General features: G+C 40.1%; 1 protein-coding gene across 2 annotated transcripts in view; it reads right to left on the minus strand.

The window, feature by feature from the left end:
* Nucleotides 1-18916, minus strand: part of LOC135198952 (extracellular tyrosine-protein kinase PKDCC-like) — a 158352-nt gene that overhangs the window by 78764 nt on the left and 60672 nt on the right. For both annotated transcript variants that reach the window (XM_064226879.1, XM_064226873.1), the window contains 2 exons: nucleotides 9600-9737; nucleotides 4678-4891 (listed from right to left, as the gene is read on the minus strand). In XM_064226879.1, coding sequence (XP_064082949.1) covers nucleotides 4678-4891; nucleotides 9600-9737 — 352 coding nt within the window. The remainder of the gene's footprint in view (nucleotides 1-4677; nucleotides 4892-9599; nucleotides 9738-18916) is intronic.

Consider the following 18916-nt stretch of genomic DNA (forward strand, 5'->3'; position numbering starts at 1 on the left):
CGAGTGACGACAGGTGGCTGATCACAACTTGCCACTGCTGAGCTGGCTGTTTCTGCCAAGACAGGAACTGGTAGGCTGCCTCCCTGAATCTGCTGATCCTCGAGTCTGCGGGGAAGACTCGTCCTGCTACCGTATCGATCAGTATACCCAGGTACTTCATCCTCTGCTTGGGCTCGAAATCTGACTTCTCGAAGTTCACCACGATCCCCAGATTGCGGCAGAACTCAAGGAGTCGATCCCTGTCCTGTAGCAACTGCGAGCGGGAGCTCGCCAGGACTAACCAGTTGTCGAGATATCTCAAGAGACGTATCCCTGATGAGTGGGCCCAAGCAGACACCAGAGTGAACACTCGCATGAACACCTGTGGGGCGGTTGAGAGACCGAAGCAAAGTGCCCTGAATTGGTACACCGTCCCATCGAGGATGAAGTGGAGGTACTTCCTGGAGGACTGATGAACAACTATCTGGAAATACATGTCCTTCAAGTCCACCGAAAGCATGAAGTCGTTCTTCCTGATGGAGTCGAGCATGGAGCGTGCCGTCTCCATTGTGAACTGAGACTGGCAAACGAATCGGTTCAAGGGTGAGAGATCTATCGCCGGGCGCCAGCCCCCCGAAGACTTCTCCACCAGGAAAAGATGGCTGTAGAAGCCCGGTGACCGATCCCTGACGATCTCCACAACTTCTTTGCTCAGCATGGCTTGGACTTCCTGCCGAAGTGCTACATCCTTGGATGTTCCAGGTACGTAGGTCTGAAGGTGGGCCGAGTTGAAGGTGAGGGGTGGCCGAGACTCGAAGGGTAGTAGATACCCCTCCCGAAGGACGTCTACTATCCAGGTCTCCGCTCCAAAGTGCTGCCATGTTGCCCAATGGCTCGCCAGGTACCCCCCCACTTCCGGCAGCAGGTGAGGGGGAACGCCGTCCCTAGCGTTTCCCACCTCTCTTCGGCTTCTTCCCAGCTCCCCCTCATGAGGAGGAGGGCTGGTTACGGTCGCTCCTAGAAGAAGTCGAAGGCAGAATCTTTCCCCTGAGCCTCAACGATGCGATCGTCTTGGCCGCAGAGGAAGCGCTAACCAAGCTCTTGGGCTTGGCCCCAGTTGCCGAAGCTGCCCAGACGCCTTCGAGACTGCCTGGTGTACTAGACGGTCACTGTCATCAGTGCGCCGTCGCTCCACTGCAGCATCCACCATCTCTCCGGGGAAGAGAGAGGAGGAACTCCGCACCAGTCCGTTGTGAAGACCCAGAGCCGCCTCACGCCCAGCCGCCCTGGTCATTCGGGTGAGGACTGCGTCCCTACGCCGAAGAACCAGGTTGGCCCACAGGTTTGCCGACTGGTGGGCTAGGTAGGAGATGGCTCTACCTCCAGACTGGCACAGTCTCCCGAAAGCCGGGTCACCTTCAGGAGTGATATTTCCTGAAGTGACCGCGACCTTAAACACCGTGAGGGACCACAGGTCTAACCAGGAGACTGCTTGGAATGCCGCCATGGCGGTTGATTTCAAGGCGAGGGCCTCTTGCTGTAAGAACCATAAGTTCTCCGACAGGAGCTGCTGCAGAGACACCCCCGGAGTTAGCCTAGCTAGCTCCGGGTTAACCTGTTTGGGCAGCAAGGGGTCCTCCAATGGCACGTAGAATCTCCTCTGTCGCAGTAGAGGCGGGGGAAATAGCTTGGAAGACCTGCCAGACCGTAGCAAACCCTCCTGTCCAGAGATGAGAGAGTCCACCTGGCCCAGCACTGAGTCAGTCAGAGCCGATCGCGGCAGACCCACCATCGTCTTGGGTTCCTTCTTAGGACCCCAGAATGACTCGAGCCTGGAGGTAGGCTCAGAAGGTGGGAGCGGTGATCCTTTCCCGAGGTCATTGTGCTGATGAATCAGCGCAATAACCTCTCCAAACAACCTCTGGATCTCGGGAGTGACCGCGTCTTGTGGAGTAGGACTGTCAAGTCCCTCCAACAAGAGCGCCTCCCGAGACCCTCCTCCTTCCGAAGGAGGAACTGCAACAGACCCTCCTGGTCTCCTGCCACTTGCGCGTACGACCTGGTTGGTCCTAAGACCGTGCCAGGCTCGTAGGGCGTCGTGGTGGGACTGTGAGGAGCGCGCTCCTCATGGTCACTCCGGATCACCTCGCTCTTCCCAGCGTAGCCTGAGGAAGTTGAAGGGATCGGAGAGGAAGACCTGATGCTTCCCCCTCACTCACCAGCAGAACCGGTGTGCTTGGGGGGCTGCAGGCGATTGCCAACCCGTGGTGGCGATCGAGCTGCAGGCCTGGTCGCACGACCCTCCGGGGGAGAGCGGCTGGACCGAGAACAACGGCTCCGGTCCCGAGTTTCAGGAGAGCTGCTGCTGGTCCCCCTACCCGCCCAATCCCAGTGGGAGCGGCGGTCAGGTGACCTGCAGAGTACGCTGTCGCGGTGCGAGCAGGGCCTGTCCTCACGGCGCTGTCCTCACTGGCCTGGCGGGAGTCACCTGAGCGACTCTCACCTGTCTTCCGCTCCGTGCCTCGGTCCTGGCGCCGAGCGAACTCGGAAGCCTAGACTTTGGCTGCACGGTCACCCGCAGGCGACCGCACACTCTGTACCTCTCGCGAACGAGAGGCCAAGACGGAACCTGATGCAGCGGCAGAGCCCCTAGCACCAGGTGAGGAGGTACCGGTGTTAGCCGGTACCCCTCTGGTCCCAGACTTCTTCTTCCTTGCGGAAGGAGAGACGGGCTCTGCTCCCGAAGGAGCGGGAGAACCAGCGGAAGAACCCCCCGTCTCACCGGAGTGAGACGGGCCCTTAGAAGTTCCCAAAGGAGACTTCTTAGGGGGGGAGGAGACAGCCTTCTTCTTCCTCGGCCGTGAAGCCTTGGAAGCCGAAGGGGAAGAGGCAGTAGCAGACGACGACGAAGAAGACGACAACGAAGAAGACAACGACGACACCTTCCTCCTCTTCCTCTTCTCCTTCGTCAGCTTCCTCAGGACAGTCGTCAGATCCTCCATCCAGGACGGAGCCGGGGCTATTGCTGAAGCAACACGGCCCGGCTGCACCTGTCCGGAAGGACCTGCGACTAGGGCAGCAACACCACGGGCAGGAACGATGTCGGCAGGGGCTGGACCAGGTAAGACAGGTACAGCAGGTACGGCAGGCACGGCAGGAACGGTAGGCACAGCAGGAGGCGGGGCAGCGGCCAGCGACCTCCTGGGTACTGGTGGCAGGTCCAGGGGCAAGCTCTTGGGGCACTGGAAGTCGGGGGCTGAGGCGAGAGCGGCGAACCCGGGTGGCTGTGTTACGATCCTCCTCGGAACGCTTGACAACGGCGCGTGCACTGCAGCTGAAGGGGTCACCATAGTGATATGCTACGTATACACCAGGTGAGGAGGGGCGGCATAGCCTGGGGTTGATGCGGTGGTGGTGGTCACCGATCCATGAGTCACCGGAGCAGAGCCACTCGCCAGGTGATCCAACAGCCCCCGAATACTCGGTGTCCCCTGGGGACCCAGCGAGTGCCACACCTGGCCGAGGTCGTCACCCGCGGCAATTGCACCTGAGGAAGCAAAACTCTGGTTAGTAGGAGGGGTTCCCTCTCGCCCCGGGGGGGGGGGGGGGTCCCCGGGGGGGGGGGGGGGGGGGCAAGTCCCACCCCGAGTACAATTGGATGTCGGGGTAACTAGCCCCCTCCTCCACGCTTGACGGATCGGGCGAAGAGAAGGAGCGAGAAACCCCCCCAGAAGGGTAAGGAGCCATATGCGGGAGCTGAGACGGAGGGAGGAAAGAAGATGACGTGTCCATGACCAGGGGAGTAGCCGGAGAACTTTCTGATGACTCCCTGGCAGGCTTACGTCGCTTCCTCCTCCCCTCAAAGCGCGCCCACTGCTCCTCCGACCACAAAACACAAATATCAAAGGGCTCGGCGCGAGAGCATTCGTGCCCGACACCGAGCACACAATTCATGAGGGTCTACCTCGGGAAAAGAGCGTAAGGCCCCACACCTACGGCCCTCCACACCAGGGCAAGTCCTGCAGCTGATGGGGGGGCGCGGGGAACTCTCCAGCTCACGAGAATCCATAATAAATTGCAACAATACAAACACATGTATTTACAGTATTGAGAACAATTCACACAAAAGCAAACCAAGGTTTGGAGGAAACAAAGCACACGACAAAAGGTGGGCAGAGAGAAGTGGAGAACACATCTGTCACCCAGTGCGGCCGAAAGCAAAGTGAATCTTCACCTCCCAGTCGTGCGGTGCACTGACTGTCGGACAAGCAGTTAACTACCGAACTCCCTTGTTCGAAGCTTACAACCGGTTCCAGCTGCCGCAAGTTACATTCCTATTGTTAAAGGACCGATGGTTTGTATTCGAATTGGAACAAATACAAATTATACAGTTGATAAATTTTGAAGATCAGATCTAGTGCAACCTAAATGCTGGCAAGTGGCCCTGGAAATTTGAAATCTGGTTGAATTAGTGTAAGAACCAGATTGCTTATGTGTATGAAGATTAGTGAATGTCTGCATATATCAGGTTCCTTTTATTCAGAAATTTCTTTATTAGTTAATGTATGTACTCTAGTGAAATGTCTATATATATCAGGTTTTTGTTATTCAGAAATTTCTGTTAGTGAATACTATATGTACTCTATCTTACTTAAAATATTGAAGGAAAACTTCTATGACAAAATACAATTTACTTACAATTGACAATTGTGCTGCCTGTGTTATCATCTATCATAACACATTCATCATCTCTGGTGCAATGAGGATCACCTATTACTAAATCATCTACATCAGACAGCTTCAAAGCTCCATCAACTACTACAAATTGTTGTCTTCTGAAGTCTTTCATGAGCAATGGTCCTAAAGGCGAAGCTGCTAAATGCTGAAGTATCTTTCCTACATCATAGGCCAACTGCAAAAAGGCAAAAGTTACTGCTAATGATTTGTTACTTTTTATCTATGAATGAATACATTAATCATAACCATAGAGACTCCCTACTAAACCGTATGTATAATGACAAAAGCATAATGAGTTTAAAAATCTTTGTAATATGTATTAAATTTTCATGTGTTTAAAAATCTTTTTAACCCTCTTACGCCGAAGCGGTAAAAAAAAAATTGTCTCCCTTGTGCCGGAGGTGTTTCAGAGTGAGCGCGGAAGCGGAAAAAAATATTTTTTCAAAAAATCACAGCGCGCTTAGTTTTCAAGATTAAGAGTTCATTTTTGGCTCCTTTTTTTGTCATTGGCTGAAGTTTAGTATGCAACCATCAGAAATGAAAAAAATTATCATTATCATATATAAATAATGCAATATATGAGAGCGCAAAAACGAAATTTCATATATAATTGTATTCAAATCGCGCTGTGCGCAAAACGGTTAAAGATAACAAGTTACTTTTTTTCGTTGTAATGTACACTAAATTGCAATCATTTTGGTATATAAAACATTGTAAAACGATAAAAGCAACACAGAGAAAATATTATCACAAAATAATGCACGAATTCGTAATGCGCGGACGTAAACAAATATTTTTTTCGAAAATTCACCATAAATCTAAATATTGTCCTAGAGACTTCCAATTTCTTTCAAAATGAAGACAAATGATTGAATATTACTATACTGTAAGAGTATTAGCTTACAATTGCAGTTTTCGACCATATCTGATGAGTTAAAGTTGACCGAATGTCGAATTTTTTTATATATATTTTATTTATATGCAATTATTTCGGAAATAAGAAAAGCTACAACCTTCAAATATTTTTCGTTTTATTTTACATGAAATTGTGCACATTTTCATATATAAAACTCTATGAAATGCCTAATATGAAACGGAGCAAATATTCCGAGAATGGGACGTACGTATTTCGGAGATTTGTGGCGGAGAATCCGCGCGCGGAGGGAAGGAAAGATTTTTTTTTAAATTCACCATAAATCTAAATATTTTGCTAGAGACTTCGAATTTGTTTCAAGATGAAGATAAATGACTGAATATTACTAGACTGTAAGAGTTTTAGCTTACAATTGCATTTTTCGACCATTTCGGTAGAGTCAAAGTTGACCGAGCGTGGTTTTTTTTCTATTTATCGTGATTTATATGCAAATATTTCAAAAATGAGAAAAGCTACAACCTTCAATTATTTTTTGTTGTATTCTACATGAAATTGTGCACATTTTCATATATAAAACTTTATGTAACGGCTAATTTAAAATGGTGCAAACATTACCACAATTGCACATATGATTTTTTCGGAAGAGTTACCGCGCGGACGTAAAGAAAATGTTATTTTTTTTCATAAATTCACCATAAATCGAAATATTGTGCTAGAGACTTCCAGTTTGTTGCAAAATGAAGGTAAATGCTTGAATGTTACTAGAATATAAGCGTTTTAGCTTACAATTGCGTTTTTTTACCATTTCGGTAGAGTCAAAGTTGACCGAAGGTTGAAATTTTGGCAATTATCGTTATTTATATGAAAATATCTCAAAACTGATAAAAGCTACAACCATGGGTTGTTTTAGTTGTATTGTGCATGAAATTGTGCACATTTTCCATATATAAAACATTTATAACAGCTAATTTTAAAATGGTGCAAACATTACCACAATCGCATGTATGATTTTTTTCGGAAGAGTTACCGCGCGGACGTAAGGAAAAAGTTTTTTCATAAATTCACCATAAATCGAAATATTGTGCTAGAGACTTCCAATTTGTTGCAAAATGAAGGTAAATGCTTGAATATTACTAGAATATAAGCGTTTTAGCTTACAATTGCGTTTTTTGACCATTTCGGTAGAGTCAAAGTTGACCGAAGGTTGAAATTTTGGCAATTTTCGTTATTTATATGAAAATATCTCAAAACTGATAAAAGCTACAACCATGGGTTGTTTTTAGTTGTATTGTGCATGAAATTGTGCACATTTCCATATATAAAACTTTATATAACGGCTAATTTTAAAATGGTGCAAACATTACCACAATCGCATGTATGATTTTTTTCGGAAGAGTTACCGCACGGACGTAAGGAAAAAGTTTTTTCATAAATTCACCATAAATCGAAATATTGTGCTAGAGACTTCCAATTAGTTGCAAAATTAAGGTAAATGATTGATTATTACTAAAATATATTACAATTGTGTTTTTCGACCATTTCAGTAGAGTCAAAGTTGACCGAAGGTTGAAATTTTGGCAATTATCGTTTTTTATATGAAAATATCTCAAAACTGATAAAAGCTACAATCATGAGTATTTTATTGTTGTATTCTACATAAAAATGCGCACATTTTCATATATAATACTTCATGTAACGGCTAATTTACAATGGTACAAAAATTATATCAGTGACGAAATAATTTCCGAGATGTGTCACAGATACTTTTTAGTGCGGCAAGAAAGAAATTCGTGCTTACGCGTCTGCGTAATGATTGTAAACAAAACAACACCTTGATCCGTGAACTCCCAGCATCCCCCAAGGCGCGTGATTCAAAAGTTTTAGGCTGGTAGGCCTATAAGTATTTTTCCGCGAATTTTAAAAAAAACTTTAGTAAGTCGAGGTAAAATACGTCCAGTTGGCACACGGGAGACAAAAAATGTCAACGTAAAATAAGTCCAGTTGGCACACGGGAGACAAAAAATGTCAACGTAAAATACGTCCAGTCGGCGTAAGAGGGTTAATATGCATTACATATATCTTCGTAACTTTCATTTCACAGATACAACCTTCTTATATTCATCAATGCTTAGCTACCTAGTTACAGATTAGGTCATGACAGATAAGATTGACTACTGAAACATGAACTACCAGTCCTGCATGACTTGATCATTCATGACCAAGACCATGTCTGGCACCTTCCATTTTTATCCAAGCTGCAGCGATTGGCTAGCCTGAAGTCTGACAATGTCTTTCCTTGTCAGTTCATGCCTGGACAGTACTCTTATAGTTAGCAACTATCATCTCCTTCTTTTGCACCCTAAGCTGACTGGGGTGGCTTTTTGTGTCACCTGTATATAGTCTCTTTTCTTGGTGCTATATATCAGGCAATTGCTTCTTTATTGTCTGGTCTGTGGCCACAGGTGGTTGAGGTTAACTCTTCAGCATGGGTTGGACTGAATTCTATGAACATGCTATCCAAGGTCTCATGATAATATTTGCTTGAAATTACTGCTGACTGACTAAAATAGCTCCAGTTATTGCCCATATCTCCTATATTATCTATTGTTTGAAGGGCTAAGGTCTACTCTTACCCAAGCCAATAACTAAGTATGTATAGAGGTAAAGTAAAAGATATGTAGAAAAGCTATATATAAAAGATATATAGGAAATGGTTGAAGAACCAAGATACAAGACCACGTAGCGGCTAAAAGCTCTCAATGAACTAACCTTCAAAACCCCACACAATCTTAGCTCTGTAAGATACACCAAGTAGTATTATTATTCAGACAATGGAACCTATTCATATGGAACAAGTTCACAGGGGCTATTGACTTGAAATTCAAACTTCCACAAGAATATGGTGTTCATTAGGAAGAAGCAAAGAAGACACTCTACTTACTAAAACAAAAGATTATTAAATTAAAAAAATAGAAAAAATATTAATTAAAATGCAATGTATTGGAGCTTCGCTTTGACTTCTGAAGTCCCAATAGCACGACTGCCTCTGGGAGGCTGTTCCACAGACAAATGGTGTGAGGAATAAAGGACCTCTGGAACAAAGAAGTTTGACAACGAGGCACATATACTGCAAATTGGTGTTGCTGTTCAGTGAAACATGTTGCTCTCAGCAGATAAATGGGATCAATTCTGAGTGTGAAAGTTCTGTTGAAATACAACTTAGGAAAGTGCCAGATGAGACCATCTGTCGATGGTCCAGTTCACAATTATTATTAGGAAACAAGAACAGAAACCTACCACCACAAACCACTCTATCTAAAAGGGATAAATCTCTGGCAGAAGCAGAAATGCACACTGGAGTACAGTATTCTAGTAAAGGGAGTACAAATGACCTAAAACAGGTTGCACTGATTTCGTTACTGTTTTAAATATATGAGGCACTACGAACAACACCTAATTTTTGTAAAGCATTTGGTGAAACTTTCATCAGATGTTTTTCAAAACTTAGATGTAAGCTTCAGACTCGTTAAGCAAAGTTCCATCCACCTGAAGGGGAGGATGGGGTGGGAAATCTCTAAGAAATCTGCTATACGAGTGTTTTCGTTTTACTGGAGTTCAGCACAAACACTTAAAGAACCCATTGTCTTCTTATCAAAATTCAGTTACCATATTTTGAAAAGAGCAAAGATCTGTAGAACAAAACATGAAAAAATAAACTAAATGTGTACAGTAATAATGACAATACTGTATGTCATATTTCATTGTCGCAGACAGATTAAATTTGGTGAAGAAGTAAGTTGTAGCACATGAAACAGGAGATTGCTCTTAAGGTTACAGTTCAATACTTCTTTTGTCTGTTCTAACTGGATATTATAGCAAAGGCAAGAGAGTTTGTAATTTGTATGAATACATTAAAAGTATGAATAAAAATTAATGTTACCATATGAAAAATGTACTTTGCACTATTATACTCTTAAATGAGGATAAGAACAAAATTAATTTTACTTACTTGCAGTCTATTTTCAAAGCTCATCTGAAGAATCTTTATGACATCTAAAGGCTGGCCAAGTTCAGTTACAATTGATACTAAGCCAACAACAGGAGGACCAGGAGAATAATCAACACCAGGATCACATTCACCAAGAACCTGAAAAAATACAATCTAAATGAAATTCTAACACAATTTGTAAAGCAGTACTGCAGTTTTGTGCTCTTTTCATATCTGTACAGTCTGAATCAACTACTCTACAATGCAAAGCAAGTACTGTAATTTTTTACCATATTACACAATGCTCAATAATCATATCTAACTATAAAATGTATTTAAGTTAAAATCATAATATTTTTCTAACCAACAAATTATGAAATTGGTATTAATTGTTGTCATTCTACAATGAAACAAAACAATATCTGAATGGACATACCAGTATATAATTAAACATTTTACACAGAAAAATGTATCAAAACTGTTTTCATAACTAAACTAAATATTTTTATTATAAACTCTATAATCATATTACCTATTTCACAGTCCTGCAGTGTTCAGAAAGTTCACAAGCCTTTGTCTGACAGGAGAGGAAGGTAGTCTTACAATGTATGTGCCCTTTGGATCCTCACCTCAGGTATGTCTCAACTAACCATTTAAATTTTCATGAGTAAGTATGAGGCAGCAAGACTTACTGGACTAAAACTAGTCACTGGAGAGGGAGGTGGGGAGGTCAAATTAGCCCAACTCACAGCTGGTCCCCAGGTTGGATAAGCAGGGAGGGTTGGTATCCATTACAAAAACCTCTACCTAACCTAGTTATGAAATTAACCTTTCATGACAGAACTGTGGGAGGGAGCTCGTTAAATACAGTGACCCCAACAATGGATTTACCTGAGAAGAAGAATAAGTTTCATCTCAACCTCATTAATAGTACACATGCTTGAATATCAACTTAAGAAGGTGGTATAGACACTGAAAGCCATAGTATTTCTGAATGCTTGTAGGATCCACAGAGAAGTCTGGGACTTAAGAGTCTAGAATCAATTCTAGAAGCTCATAAGTTTGTAAGTTGTATGGCTAAAAACCTAAGAAGTACCAGGCAAATTTCTTTCAGAATAGAGGGAAGCATGCAAATTTAACATTAGCATCAGATGCAAAGGCAATAAACCCTGTGGGTCTGTATCTTGTGATGGTGCCATGAATGACAAGTAATGCTGAAATACAGTGATATGGATGATGGTGGATGCCCAAATGCTTCCAACAAGTAAAAGATGACTCTCACAATTTATTGTCAAAAAGAACAAGACTAAAAATTATGCATAAAAGCTATCAAATAAAAAGTTGCAAAGGTACATTGGCATCATCATGAACCTGCATCTAAAAGAGATGATAATTTGAGATCACATGTAAAAGCAACAGAAGTAAAGCGTTCTGATTTGGTGAGCCAAAACTCATACCTGATCTGCCCTGACATTTGTCATGTTACCATATGCTCTCACAATTACCTGCCACAGACAGTAAGTAAACCTGTTTTTTGTCTTTGTGACCTGCTTCTTCCACTGGCCCATGAATAGGAAGTTTGGCGGTAGTGTCCCTGAAGTTCCTGGTTCAATGTAATTAGAGTAAGTTAGCAATCACAAGACAAAGTATGAGGTCCTCTTTGTTGTTTAGGATGGAAGGCAGGGAAGGAATGGCAAAGGGTGCTTTCGTATGGTCCTGGCTATTAGTCATTTTGGATCTTCACTACAATTGGTAATTATTTGATTTCATGGAATTTAGGCTGTTCAGCTATGCTGGGGCACTTTCAGCCATTCAGAGATTATTATTATTAATAGGTGTTAGTTTTTCCAGACCTCTGAGTCTCAAGTAGACTCTTTCGGGCTGGTTCTCAGGGATCAATCCTGAGGGTGGGGGGAAAAAAAAAAAAAATTAGACTTTATTTGAGAAACCCGTCTTATTTAAAAAATTTATGATTTTATTAATTGAAAAATCCCTGCTTTCCGCAAGAATATTTTTCATTTCCGAACTCCGCAGATAAATAGATCTTTGCTGGGTCCAATTTGGGCACTCAACAAGCAAATGCTGTACTGTCATGGGTGTTTGACATCTGTTACATTTCACTGGGTCAGCATGTGGTGTTGACATCAAGTGACCATGTGAGAATCTTGTGTGTCATATACGTAGCCTTGCTAGGATCACCTCTTTTGCTCTTTCCTCCTGTGAGGATGTCCTCCATGCATAGACTTCAGTTTTTATATTTTTAAGTTTATTTGTTGTTGGCACCGAGGCCCATTCTTCTTTCCAATCCTGGTAAATTAATGTTTTAACTGATTTTACCCAGTCTGACACTGGGGCATATGAAATTGTTGGAGGGATAGTGCAGGCTAATTTGGCAGCAGAGTCTGCATATTCATTTCCTTTTATTCCCACGTGTGCTGGGATCCAACATATTTCCATTGATATTCCTGATTGGAGGAGTTGATGAATTTTTATTTGAATTTCCTGTACTATTTGGTTTCCTGGTTTATACTGTCTTATTGCATCTATAGCGCTACGTGAGTCACTGAAAATAACAGAGACACTTGCTTTTGCCTCAGATATCATATCTAGAGCCATCTGTATGGCTGTGACTTCAGCAGTAAATACTGATGATATTGAAGGTAGGCTTTTTTTACTTAACATATTTTTCGAATATGCAGATGCTCCTACTCCAACATTATTTTTGGAGCCGTCTGTATATATCATAAATTTGTCGCCTTTTCTTCTAATGTGCTCCAAAGCATGTTGGCGGTACTTTTCCGTACTTGTCATTTGTTTTTTGAGTAGGTAAGACAGGGAGGTACATATCTTTACTCTATTTAAAATCCATGGTGGTGGCAATTCCATTGGTGGGTGAAAAATTGGATTCATATTATGTATGTTCATTATGTATCTAGCTCTTTTTGGGAAAGAGCTAGTACTATTAACTGCTGTTACTTGATTACAGTTTTGGAAGCAGTAAGTTGCAGGAGACGATCCTGCTTGCATTGAAAGACCTCTTTGTATTGTTATTAAATTACGGTGATGTTTTAAGGGCAAAACACCTGCCTCCACCAAAAGTGAGTTTGTTGGGGACGATCGGAAAGCTCCTGTGCATAATCGCACGCCTTCATGGTGCACTGCATCGAGAGATTTTAATGCAGATTCTGAGGCGGATGAATATATTGGACAGCAGTAATCTATTATGGATAAGACTGTTGCCTTATATATCATTAATAAAATGTCTCGCTTTGCTCCCCAATTAGTGTGTGATAACTTTTTTAATATGGCAAGGGCTTTGATGCCCTTGGCTTTAATGTATTTGATGTGCTCTTTCCAATTTAAATGTTGATCAAATATTACTCCTAGATACTTGATTTTTGTACAAAATTGTATTTCAGTGCTATAAAGATGCAGTTTGATTGTTTGGTTCTTCATCCACCTTTTGTCTTTGTAGAAGACGATTGCTTTTGTTTTATCAGTTGAAAATTTAAATCCAACTGAATTTGCCCAACTACATATATTTGAAATGGCAGTACTGAGAACTCTCTGAGCATGTCTCAGATTACTACTCGTATAGTAAATGACAAAGTCATCAACATATAAACTGTTTTTTACACCACTTGGTAAATTTATAGTAATGTCATTGATTGCTAAAGCAAACAATGTACAGCTCAAGACACTACCTTGAGGGATTCCTTCTTCCAGTTTATAGGTTACTGAGTAGGAATTTTCTACTCTTACTTGAAAAGTTCTGTTTGTTAAGAAGTTCTTAATAAATATTGGTAAGTGGCCTCTTAGTCCCTTGGAGTGGAGTTTTTGCATGATGTTATGTTTCCATGTTGTATCGTATGCTTTTTCTATATAAAAAAATATAGCTACTGTTAATTTCTTTTGTTCAAAGCCTTTTTTGATATGATCTTCTAAATGTGTTAAGGGATCTAGGGTTGATCTGCCAGCTATTGAACCAGATTGTGTTGGTGTTAAAATGGATTCTTTGGTTATTACATACGTTAATCGTGCGTTAACCATTTTTTCTAAGATTTTGCATAGGCAACTTGTTAGAGATATCGGTCTATAATTGATGGATTACTTGCATCCTTTCCTGGTTTGTTTATTGGAATAATTATGGCATGTTTCCATTTATCAGGAAAGACACGTTTTAGCCAGATACTATTGTAAAATTTTAATAAATATGATTTAGCTATAGGAGCTAATTTTTCTATCATTTCAAATGATATTTTATCATATCCTGGTGCAGAGGGATGACAAGAGTTGATGGCATTATCTAGTTCATCCATGTTAAAATATAGTTATATTCCAGGTCTTCAAGAGTTTCAAAATTGAGTATTATATTTTCTTTTGTTTTCTGATACTTTGAAAATGTGTATCTAGGCTGGAGTAAGCACTGATGTTTTTTTTCAAAATGTTTCCCAATTATGTTTGATATTTCATAAGTATCATGGTATATTTTTCCATTTAAATGTATTGCACTTCTTGGAGGTCTTATATGTTTTCCATTGATTTTCCTTATCTTTTGCCAGACATCCCTTGTGGATGTGTTTGAAGATATGTTTGAGACATATTCTTTCCATGATGCGATTTTTTCAGCTATTACCGTTTTTCTAAATTTGGCTGTATATTTGTTATATAGTGGTTTAATGTGGTTAATTGTTATGTTTGTTTATAACTATTTTGTTTAATATGTTTATACTATAGGGCATTTTGTTGAGTGATTTAAGGCGAGTTTTGAGTCTGTTTAGATTGCGACTCAATATATGTTTTATTTTACTTAATGTTGTTAATGTTGGATTCCACCATGGGACAGGGGATTTTGTGGAATGTGTTTTGGTTTTTGGAATACTTTTATCTGCAGCATTTATTATGAAGTTTGAGAAGGATTCACATGTAGTATTGTGATCTTCATTATGTGGGAATGGTGGTATGTTTCGTGTGTATAGGAAATATTTATCCCAGTTAGCTTTTGGATATTATATCTTGTAGGTGGCAATATTTTGACATTACTTAAGTAGTTCAGAATGATTGGGAAATGGTCACTTGTGTATGAATCGTCTAGGACGTTCCATTCAAATTTCTCCGCTACATCATTTGAACATAATGAAATGTCAATTGAAGAAAAGGGTAGGTGTGTATTTGAAAAATATGTTGGAACTTCACTTTCATTGAGACAATGCAGATTGTGTTTCATTATAGTATTCTCTATGTTGATTCCGGATGTGTCAGTGGGGTTATTAATATCCCATAATGGATTATGTGCATTAAAATCTCCTACTATAAGTAGTGGTTCCTGTATACTTTTGCTAATAAGTTCAGAAAAATCACTGAAATTTGCATTGAAATTTGGTTGGTTATATTAAATTACAAATAGTAATTTTACTTTTATCAGGCATATACAGTTTAATTGATGTTATTTGATATGGCATAGATGGTATGTCAACAGGTTCATATGTAATGCTATTATGAACGTATATGGCTGTGCCTAATTTTCCACCGTCAGTTGGTGAATAACAGGCAATTTTATAGTGTTGGATATTTGTAGGGTTACTTCCTATATGTTGTAGACATATGCACATTGGGTTGTGGTCTCGTATGATTCTTTGTAATTCACCCAGACGTAGTCGGGTTAAGAGACCATTTATATTCCATTGAATGATTTTATATTCCATTATTGGGAGGAATTGGTGTTAAATTCTGTAAATTGATTGCTGATTTTACTTTATCTCGTAGTTTATATGCATTTGAATTTATTTGTGGTTTTTTAATCGTTGTATTTGTATGTTGGTTATTAGATTCTGCAGTTGTTTGTTTTTCATAGTTGAATATTAATAAGTCTATTTTTTATTTTATAATTTCCTTTTTGTATTTTAAGGATTCAGAACATAATTCGTTCTCATGTTGGTGTGTTAAAGGGCACTCCTTAATTTGGTAAAATTGTCAATACAATTTCGTACTGTGTCCTCTGTCTTGGTAGTTAGTTGGTTATATGTACTTACAAAGCATTCATTACAACCACAAGATGAAGCATGTTTGGTAATGTTAATTATTGGTTCAGAAGTTTTTGGTCTAGCTTTAGAAATGTCTGGTTTTTGTAATTCTATTGTTCCTTTTCTGTAGTGATAAGGACTGTTGGTTTGAGGGGTTATTTGTTTTGTTGTTGTTAATGGGATATTTCGGTCTTGTGGATGGTTGGGGGGTGATAGTTATATTTTGGTTTGGTTTAATGGTATGATTTTCATTAGTATTATTTGATGGAAATTGTAAAGAGTGATTTTTACTGTCCAGATGTTGGCTGTTTGATTGAGATTGAGGGTAATTGTGTATTTCCACTTGTGATGAGGTTAGTTTAATATCTTTTTTAAAATGTTCTCCTGGTGTAGTTGGAGTCTCTCTGGATTGATTGTAATTTTCAATATTTACTTTTTTTCTCCCTTAGGTGGGGTTCTTTCTAGAATTCTTTTCTTTTTGCCAGTTCGATTATCATCATTATTTAATTCTTCTTCTATTGGAAGTTCTTTTCCATGGATAACTGAATCATCTATGTTGGTGGTGGTATTGGTTGTTGTAATATCACTTTTTTTTATTTTGGGTTTCAGTATTATTGGTATGAAATCCAGTTCCATGGTTTATACTATCTTGTTTGTCATTGTGCTGTTTGATGTCTTGATTTTTAGTCACATTTGAAAAGGTGGGGGTTTTGGATGGATTGTTAACGCCTCTTACTTTTAGCTCAGTCTGGCTTCCATGACTGACATTCCTGTCCTATTTATTAACAACTGAAGTTCTGTGTTATATTGGTAAAATGAACACTCCTTAGATTTTGCGTGATGGGCTAGTCCACAATTAATACATTTTGATTGTTTACAGTTCCAATTAGTGGTATGGTCATCTGATGCACAGACTGCACATATAGCTTTATTACGGCATCTTTTGTATGTGTGTCCATACCTTGAGCACTGTGTACATTGTAATGGTTTAGGAACAAAAGGACGAACTTCTCTATTTTGTCCAAGAATTTTTATTTTAAATGGTAAGTCTTGGCCTGTAAATTTTATTTTGGCAATGTTGATATTTTTACTTTTATCTTTCCTACTTGAAATAGAGTATATTTCTAAATCGTGGATATTGTTATATCTCAATTTTAGGGAGTCTAGCAATAGTTGTTTTGAAGGAAGCTCCTGCTCGCTATTGGGTAGGATGACTGTACCCTGTACATAATTCAATGTTTCATGGCTTGTAATTATTACCTTTATATTTATTTATTTCTGTATACTTAAAAAGGCAGTGGACTGCTTTTTATTGGTTACTTGGATAAGCCATTCATTGTCCTTGATGTGTCTGCATTCCATGTCTTGTGTTGGATATATGTTAAGTAATTTGTTTTCTAGCATCGCTGCTGAGATTTTGTTGTCAGCTTTGAGGACTAGAAATCTTGACCAATTATCTGGTCCAAAGAGGTCATCAAAATGTACCAATGTGGGATTAAGTCGGTAATTTTTGTTTCTTTTTTGGTCCTTGTTTTATGTATGTTGCTTGTCTATTATGATTTTTATATTTTTCTGTATTGCTGAGAGGATTATTTGTCTCTAATTCAGAATTATTGTTCATCATATATGGTTCCATTGTTACGATATTGGAGTTTACCAATTTATTTTTGTTTGTTTCTTTTGTATTTATGCACTCTATTTGGTTTTCTGGCTCTGCTGCTTTACTTGGAACAGGGTGTTCCTTTGTATCTTTTATAGTACTTTCACTACTTGTGGCAGTACCTAGGAAATTCGGGAGTGACGTGCCAATGGTCATCAACTGTGCCATAGTTTTTCCATCATGGGGCCCAGGGGTACTCAAATCAATTTATTTCACAGTTCATAAATTTTGAGTTTTTACACACACACACACACACACACACACACACACACACACACACACACACACACACACACACACACACACACACACACAAAAAAAAAAATTCTTGAAAAGATATCATTGGCCCTTCGCGAAGTTAAATTTTCTGCCAAAGGCACAAGTGAGAAAGGACTCCCAAATGTCCGCATCCCTACCCTACCCCAAAAGGGGATGGCATAACATGATTAGTATGGCCCAAGTGTAAGCAGAACCCGCTTGCTAGGACTAAGAGTATTATGTTAATACAATTATCCCCATCCTAATCACATTATGGGCAAACTGGATAGAATGCCAAGAGTTCTATTCCTAGAACCAGGCCCCCCCTGGAATCCGTGGTCCAGCTCCACAGAATAGTTCCGCCTGAAAAACAGGTCCGAACATTGTCGGGTAGATGATGGATCTACCACAGTTCTCACTATTTAGCTTCGGATTTAACTCCACGTTAAGCCATGATATGTTTTCTCATTTATTTGCTTTCAAAAATTTTGGCAAAAAATGGAAAGGTCCACATAAGTTTACTCGAAAATATATAATGTCATATGGGACTCTTGGGTTCGAACCTGGGAAGAGATTCCTGAGGTTCGAGAGCCCCCTCACCACGTCAAGGTGGTCCCAAAATGAGGGGGAGCCATTCAGAGAATATATAATGAATCTAACAAATTGGGCTACACTTTTGAGGTTAACTATACCTCAGATATAAAAAAGCTTCATTGAATGTACATACTATTGTGCATTCTTTGTTCCTAGGTAGTATTCTTCACTCTCACAACAATCCCCACCTAAATGTGTAAAGCCAAAACCAGAAGCAGGGTCTAAGGTGTTTAAATGCCATAATAATAAGATTTTGTTTATCTGCTTCACAAACAAAATTCAGCTGCAAAAAGATATTGGTATTTATTCATATTTTGGTCTTAGAGGGTAATTAAAATCAATAAACTTTTTTCCATACTCATCCCTATTGGTTTAGACTTCTTTATACTTTGGGTATATATCAGACACTGCTTGCGTACAACAAAATCAGAGGGCTCAAATTCCATCAAGACCACACTAATAATCTAGTTATGATTGTTCTATGATTTTCCTAATAAGTTATGTAGCAATGTTTAGTTTCAAAATAAAATATTTGTGCCAAAAGTATATTCTGTAAAAGCATTTCTCATTACAACTACATAAAAACACATATTTCTCATTATTTCTACCATTCCCTAACTTTCTTAATAGTGTAATCCAATGCAAACTCAGGAAAGTGAAGAATCATTTACTAATACAAGTAAAATGATATTGTTATGATACAATAAAGTTTCATACATACTTACCTGGCAGATATATACATAGCTATCGACTCCTCGTCCCGAAGAAATTCGAATTTCGCGGGCACACGCTACAGGTAGGTC

This window comes from Macrobrachium nipponense, chromosome 23, assembly GCF_015104395.2.
Source record: "Macrobrachium nipponense isolate FS-2020 chromosome 23, ASM1510439v2, whole genome shotgun sequence".
NCBI classification, from domain to species: domain Eukaryota; kingdom Metazoa; phylum Arthropoda; class Malacostraca; order Decapoda; family Palaemonidae; genus Macrobrachium; species Macrobrachium nipponense.